Below are 8,186 nucleotides of genomic sequence, written 5' to 3' on the forward strand. Positions count from 1 at the left end.
CTCTGCCATTTCTTCGTCGGCATCAGGGCCTCCTCGTAAATTAGAGTTCGCAGACTTTTCGTACGATCGAATCGAATCGCGCCCTAATGTGAGGGGGGTATAACTCGATACATCTAAGACTATCAATCAATGTAAGATTGTCAATCAATCAATCAATCAATTAGGTATCCTCAAGGTTGTGATCTTTAACTTATACACTGGCTTTTTATCGCGAGCCTCTGAGAAAAAAAGAGGGCTTCTTCTAAATCTTACATATTACATCTTACAGAAAAAGGTCATAAACCATCATTATGACCGGACAAAGGCTTGTGACAATATTCAATGAAGGACTAGGCTGTGCGTCCATGTTATAAGCTCACGGACTATGAGAAAAAATCAAGGGCTTTTTTCCAAACCTTACATTTTATATCTTACAGACACGGGTCATTAACCATCATGATGAATTAACAAGCGATTGTGACAATGATGCACTAGCCTACTTTTTTATCATAAGACACAGGCACCAAAGCAAGAAAAAAAAACACGAGGCTTTTTTCCAAAGCTTGCACTTTATTACATCTTACAAACACATAACGCAGTGCGCCAACATCATATCTCCCATAATAAGTCATGGAGTGTTAGTCAAAGATGGATTTATATCTTCAGTGTATGTAGAGAATGTTTAACACACGTGCACATAAATTTGGTGCATTTACTAACTTTTGAATGTTTTGTCACATGCAGGTCCACACCTATTGCGTTGGGTGAGGCAAGACATAAGAACCAAGTACTCGGCGTTTCAGGACAACACGGTGCTTGACTACGGGTATCATTGCTTAGCACAGCCCCCGAGGTAGATAAGACTTTGTCAATCAACTTCGCCAAAAACATTGTTTTCGGTAGCTTGGTGTTTCTTTTTCTTTGTGTTGGGTTTCTATAGTATATATTATAACTCAATAAGGATGACTATTGATCAGATATAATACGTCAATACAGTAAAGGACAGGTTGTACTCGTAGTAAAGGGGCATCCAATAGTCTTCTTTAAATTTGCTCTCCAACGAAACATATACTGTGGTCACGATGTTAAAGTATACTTCACCTAACACTAACTTGTAACTCATGAAATAAGTGTTGGATCGGCATAGTGACTAGAACTAGTACTACAGGGGTGTATTTGTTGAAAACTTTCAAGCAGGCAATCTTGATGAGTCGATTGCCATGTATTTGTCTTCATATTATCCTTTTTCTAGAATTTATTCTTTATTGCTCATGTTCTTATGCATATCTCAGCGCAGAGACAGCATTTAGCAACTTGCGACAAAGAAGAGGCTTCGAATGGGCTAAGAACCCTATGCTTCCTCGCCTGACTAGCTTGCGCCCGAATGTACCAATCACATTCATCTATGGTGCAAACTCATTGATTGACAAGAAGACAGGAATGCTGACATCAATGTTACGGAAAGGTTCCTATGTCGACATTATTGTAAGAACTTATTTTCTTTCTTTCTCCTCTAGTTGATAAATATAAAACATGCAATTGTAATTCTAATTCTGTAATTTATTCCGAAACGGGAGTTTTGTAGTGACTGCTGTTCATAACGGAGATGTTTGTTACCAATATGTCGAGATGGATTGGATGGATTGTTTTGATATTTGTTATGTGGGTAGGTCTATAAAGGACTTGAAATGCTCGGATGATAGGCCATCTAGCGGCACGTCTTGTTACTACAGCTGAACTTTCGGTCTTGGTATAAAGTTTGGTATTGTGTATGTGTTTTGCACATTAAATCAACGTTAGTTATGAAGTTGTGCTAATATTATATGTATATACTATACGGTAACCGTTGTTACCGTTAACAGTCAAAGAAGCAATACATGGTAAATGCACTGTTTGCTTACGTTGTAGATATCTAACTTCCTTATTTAGTTATTCATCGTCTCAAATTTATCTGCACACAACCATCAAGGCACATATATGCACAGAAAAATATTTAAACACTGTATCCTTCATCCATATTATCAAAAGTTAATAATTCATAAATTATGTTCTATTCTTCTCTTCTTTTTTTGTATGTAGTACATTGCGAACGCAGGGCATCAGTTGCATGCCCAACAGTATGGTGACTTCAACAGAGAGTTGGTGAGGGTATGCAAAAATGCGGACAGGGCACAGTAATTATCAATTTGGAAATTATAAAACCTTTATGCCTTTGAGTATTGGAAATCCCAAGTTAGATGAGATCCTATGAATCAGCATATTTATGCAACAGAACAAGTTGTTTACATCAAACGTACATGTATAAGCGAACATTCGAAATGCCGTTGCGAGACTATAAATATAAAAGCAGAAATCATAATAACAAATTATAGTAAAATAAGAGATAATTGTATAATATTCTATTAGTTACCGATCACATTAACATATTGAAAAGATAGTCGTGATATGTAAGTACAATATCCAAATTACGACATTATGAAATATGATAAAGACACAGCACTGAAGAACTTGTTAGTATTTAAGTGGAGAGACAGATATTTGGAAAAATATCGACAATATGCAGAGATAGCGAGCAAAATAATTCAATGTAATAGCTATAGAATATTAACATTCCTTCCAAGGAACAAACGTCACTTGGCATGTCAAAAACCAGAGGCGTATGCTACGTATGAATTTATCTTATTTTCCTTGCTCAATAATTAAAACACACCAGTCATCATAGAGATGACTATCTAGAGATAACGTTAAAATAAAATTAAAGATAAAATAGAGACATAACGTTAGTGATAAAATGGAGACGCACAAAAATACATGCAAATATGATAAAACTTATCAGTTTTTGTGCATGAGCAAATATAATGAGAAAAGTATAACTCACAGCTATTGTTTTAAGACGTAGATATTTATTCTTAGGAAATAAAGGTCGTGCACTGCGTCTATGCATTATCTATGTTGGGATGTTGTTCTTTCTAGCATTGTATGCAGAGCATTTTTACGGTGGGGAGGGGGGCATCTATGCTCCTATCACTCGCATCAGAGTTTGAGACTAGGGGTGACGTAACCATTAGCACATGCGCCTAGAGCCCACGGTGAGAGAGCTCAAATAAAAACAAGGCTTTAAACCATTGAAAAGCCTTTCTTGGTGGGCTTTAATGTGAAATCTGGGCATTTTGGGAGTGTCTGCAGTAGGAAAGACCCTATACTTGTTGAATTAGTTGTAAAAAATGACATTTCTCCATCGGGGGGGTTTCCGCACCCCCCTGAAATAGTGGTATCGTCGTCAGATAGCTGTTTTGAGCCAAACGGGCCAATCCAAGTGCTCTAATTAGGGGGGTGTATCAAAAGATTAGCCGTATAGAAATTCTTGCAAATGAAATTCATGAGACTGGACATAGTTGGCTCTCATTTGAGGGTAAGTTTGTATGGCTTGAACTTTTTATTCTTGAGATAATTGCATATTTGTTTCCTCAACTCTCCCATTGGAACGCATGTATTAATGGGAGAAATTCTAATGGCATCGTCTCCCCACTAGGGCTTCAGAACATGTCCGCAAACAGAACTGAATAAAATCACACACACATCATGAGTAACGCATGATTTTTGTGTCAATGAATCATTCTAACTAGAAAGTGGAAACAGGCACTTAAATGTTAATCTACCAGGATAAATGTTAAGTATATTGATTCTCGTTGTATAACAAGAGGAGCTTTTGGTATGTAAATATTACAGTGTATGTATGTATGTATGATACTAAATTCTGAAGATTAGTCTATTCTCACGGTTCTCTTTCCATGAGAATCACAGTGACTTGAAGGACATAACAAAAACAAATCCATTCTTTATCACTATGTCTTTCGGGTTTAAATTCAAGGCTCAGGTACACTATAGAGCTCAAGTCTGGTGGCCGTCTCTCCCGTGGAATAATTTTAAAGCACAATACCTATACACGGAATGGAAAGATATCCCTCCAGCTACAAGACCAACAAACGTTTGTTTCAGAGGTCACAGGGGTCAATCTGGGGCAAGGTGCATGGACCTCATCACTCTCAACGCGGAAGCATACCTGGAAGTAATGCCAAAGTCCAAACTGAATTTCATCCCCCCAAATCATCACTTCGCACAGTTACTACCAATTATGTCAGTATTTTGCAGCAGATTACGTGAAGTGTGAAAAGCTTAGACCCCTGTGAAGACTTTTGTGATCTTTTGTTAGTTTATTGTGCACTGCCTCTTTATCGCGGAGGAATCGAACTGTGGTGTGTTTAGGTCAGATCATGCAATATACGTGTTGGTCCAAGGTCCATAACGGTAAGCTATTCACCCTTTTTACAACATGGCGGACGATGGTGGTGGGCGCCACGAAGAATCCAGGTGAGTTTGAGTGTGGACCTATTAAAAAAATTGTGCTTTTGAAGTATCCATGGGGGTGGACTTCAAGATAGGATTTGCTGAAAAGCCCAAGAAACTAATATGTAACTCAACTCTGTTTTGGCTGGCTGGCTGGTCAGGGTTCCGTTTACGAAGTAACTGGGTGATAACAAATACGTTTGTGTAATGTTATCGATACATCTTATCACTAAGCAAATGTTAGATCCGAAAAGTTTGTTCTTTTATCAGAATTTTTTAAAATTATTATTTCGGGGCTTGACATCAACACTACGAAAGCCCACAACGACAAAACCTAACGCTTTGCTATATATGGCCAGTGCATTCCAGAGAAGCAAGTCTATATATTCCACTTGATAATAGCCAGTTTTAGGACTTTGTTTACAACAGTAACAGAACATTCAGGACGAAGCAACAATTTTTGGGTTGAGGTCAATCTTTGTTCAAATCCCAACAACACCATAAGATAACTTTGCCATAATTACAACAAAGTTTTCAAGGTTACCACAAGGTCTGTTTTTCCAGGTCGTGGCTCGGCAGCTGGTTCAGATGGTGCCCGACATCTCCACAACTTCTTGCTGATGCTGAAACTCGAGTATTGAAATGTACGCTGTACTTTCAAGATTTTTGCCACGCCTCAGAACGAATTCCAAAAAATGGTGCTCGTTTTGTTTTGTTTTAATGCAAAAAAAATGTTTAATGTCTTCCTGGAGCGTACGCAATCAATTTTTAAGTAAGTATACACATATAACGGACTATAACATTAACGTCCACCTATATATCAGTGATACATTTGTGTTGTGGGAACGTTCTGTAACAAAATCACTTACTGGATTTGTTTCCTTACTAGATGTCAAGTCGAGATTGGAGAGATTCTACGTTCCAATTCCTAACGGCGGACGGATTTGGACCCTCAAATTGGATCCCCAAAAGCCGAACACACTTCCCATTGTCATGGTTCACGGGTTTGGAGGCGCAGCAGGGCTCTTCTTTTTAAACTTGGATGCCCTCGCTGAGCACCGAGCTGTCTACGCGTTCGACGTACTTGGCTTTGGGCGAAGTTCTCGGCACAATTTTAGCACAAACGCAACCATCGCGGAAGAGGAATTCGTGGATTCCATCGAGGAGTGGAGGAAAGGTGTCGGACTGGAAGAGTTTATCCTACTGGGACAGAGTTTTGGCGGTTTTCTGGCGGCCTCCTACGCTATCAAACATCCCAGCAGAGTCAAGCACCTGGTACTGACCGAGCCCTGGGGGTTTCCAGAAAAAACAGAGCAAGCTGCTGAGGAACTGCAAGCTCGGGTAAGATTTGCAACAGATATATGGAACGGATCACACAAACGTAACACTTGATCACATCAAATGTTTGATGTTGTGTTGTATTCTATTCGAACACTAGTACTGCACGTATGTCACTAGATGCTCCAGTAGACACATGTATTGATCATTGCATTATAGTTCGTAGAAATACAAAAGCAATTATGAATTTACCAAGCTTCAAGCATCCAACATGGCGGCCAACGCCTACGGTACTGTCACCTGACTATGGACACCTTGTGAGCTGTGTCTGATCAACATATTTGTTGTTCTTGTAATTTTACAGCTGCCTTTCTGGATAAAGATCATTGGTCCATTACTTCAATATTTCAACTTCATGGCATTATTTAGAGGTGCAGGGCCATTGGGTGAGTATGCGTTTTGTTAAGCAACGTCAATCGTTTACAAGAGATGCGCAATATATGTTTGGAGGATTTTTATTTTATATACTATTTGATTTTTCATTTACTTTTAATTTAAGACAAAACAGGTAAACAGGGACAATGAGGCATTGTAAAAATGTTAATAGCTTATTTCAACAGTATCACATACAAAGAATGAATTAGCAACGGCAATAACTATCATTTATAACTAAAGGCTAACATCCTATCCCCCTTATTAATTGAGTAATATGACTTCTATATCTGCTTGACGGACGTATGTATTAGTCAAATAGAGCTAAGGCTTTGTGTCTTTAGATTGTATAAGGTATTTACTCTTAACTGTTCTGTCACACACAGGTCCACAGCTTGTGCGTTGGATAAGGCAAGATATCAGAACCGTGTTTGCCGATGGGTTTCAGGACAGCACTGTGGTTGACTACAGTTATCACCGCTTAGCACAACCCCCAAGGTAAATAGCACTATGATACCTTTGCCAAGAGGGCCGTCAATGGTACCATTGTTTTGCATGTTAGTTTATTTGGGTTTAGTATAGCTATGGATGAATTGGTTACGTCTTATAACTGGTTTACAATAGATATCATAATCTCTTCAGAACGTAAGCTCACGAGAGTTACAGTCACGTGATCTTATTAACACGTGATCTTGCGGATACGTGACGTCAGCAATTGGTCAAACGTACCAGGAATTTTACAACGTCCAGCGATTGTCATGCGTTTCATATTTTTTTTGTCTGGAATCAGATCCTAATTGTTTACGTCCTGACACATATTTCAGCGCGGAGATAGCGTTTGGATACATAAGACAAAGTGAAGGTTTGGAATGGGCCAAGAACCCCATGCTTCCTCGCATGACCAGCTTGGACCCGAATGTACCAATCACATTCATCTATGGTGTAGACTCATGGATGGACAGCAGGACAGGAGAAAAGACAGCAATTCTACGGAAAGATTCATATGTCGACATCATTGTAAGAACTTCTTTTTACACTTAACGTAACTATATAAAACTTGAAGAGTTATCTTAATCTTAGAATAAAACCCTGTTGAAATATTATCATGGGCTTTGTTTAGCTAATTCGCATATTAAGTTGGCAGGTAGTTTTACAATATACAATATAGTGACAATCAATGGAGTTTTATATGGTAAGCACAACGACTGCTTTCATTATAGATGTCTAGATGCCCCATTCAGTGACTCGCTGGCTCTGAAAATCATCAGCAAACAACTAACAATGCACCTTTGTGCACAATAAGGCATTAAAACATTGTGCCATCCTTCTACGATAATGAATGAATACCTTTATTGTACATATATACCCGCTGGTTTAAGTACAGGTCGCAACAAAGGAATAGTTGACAGATACATAAGATACATACAATGTCAATCAACACAAGAATCATATTCGACTAAATGAATTCGAATTCTTCTCGCTTCTTGATACTAAAAACGTAGGAACGAACAGGCATGTTTTGTAATCAAAGGTTTGTCTAATTCATTAGGAATTTGAATTTGTCAGTGTTTCTTAGGTGTACAAAGTAGGGAAACATAGGTTCTATCAAACTATAAAGTTCAGCTCTCTTTGTTGTATTGTCTACATTCTACTACAAAATTCTGTTAATCTTCTATTCTATGTAGCTTACATTATCGACATATTCGTTGTTGCAGAGGATAATACCTCAATTCTGTTTCATTTGTTTACAGTACATTCAGAACGCAGGGCATCAGATGTTCGCACAACAGCACGCTCAATTCAACATGGAGTTAGTGAGGGTATGCAACAATGCTGACAGGGCTCAGTAATTGTCAGTATTTCCATTGCAACATGAAATGTTTAACAGCCGAGTCAATGAAAATGAAAGAGCAAATTGTATGTAACAGAGCAAATCTTAATATCTGTAATTACTGTAGAACAAGAGATGGTGTTTTGTTGTATATTGATATAGCACAAACGTGCTGGTGATGTATTCGTGGTTATATAATTTCTACGAGGCTACAATATAGCATCACGACATAAGATGAAAAATAGGCAACATAAAAATTTTTGATATGGTTGGGACATACATGCTTGCAAATATTCACAATTTGCAAGATGTAAGATGT

The 8,186-nt window shown here is 38.2% G+C and overlaps 1 protein-coding gene across 1 annotated transcript; it reads left to right on the forward strand.

Annotated features, from left to right (window-relative positions):
* Positions 1-4,163: 4,163 nt before the first annotated feature.
* On the forward strand, positions 4,164-7,910 carry LOC118423606 ((Lyso)-N-acylphosphatidylethanolamine lipase-like). Its single transcript, XM_035831831.1, has 7 exons — positions 4,164-4,350; positions 4,891-4,970; positions 5,216-5,667; positions 5,969-6,050; positions 6,423-6,534; positions 6,861-7,053; positions 7,788-7,910. Exons 1-7 carry the CDS (start codon positions 4,313-4,315, stop codon positions 7,884-7,886), a joined length of 1,056 nt encoding a protein of 351 aa, XP_035687724.1. The 5' UTR covers positions 4,164-4,312; the 3' UTR covers positions 7,887-7,910.
* The last annotated feature ends 276 nt before the right edge of the window (positions 7,911-8,186 follow it).

Source organism: Branchiostoma floridae, chromosome 9, assembly GCF_000003815.2.
Source record: "Branchiostoma floridae strain S238N-H82 chromosome 9, Bfl_VNyyK, whole genome shotgun sequence".
NCBI classification, from domain to species: domain Eukaryota; kingdom Metazoa; phylum Chordata; class Leptocardii; order Amphioxiformes; family Branchiostomatidae; genus Branchiostoma; species Branchiostoma floridae.

Excerpts from the sequence above, each read along its gene's own strand:
- LOC118423606 (XM_035831831.1), top strand. The coding sequence starts at position 4,313 with ATGGCGGACGATGGTGGTGGGCGCCACGAAGAATCCAG. Across the intron at positions 5,668-5,968 it reads CTGAGGAACTGCAAGCTCGG|CTGCCTTTCTGGATAAAGAT; the intron begins GTAAGATTTGCA and ends GTAATTTTACAG. Across the intron at positions 6,535-6,860 it reads CGCTTAGCACAACCCCCAAG|CGCGGAGATAGCGTTTGGAT; the intron begins GTAAATAGCACT and ends CACATATTTCAG.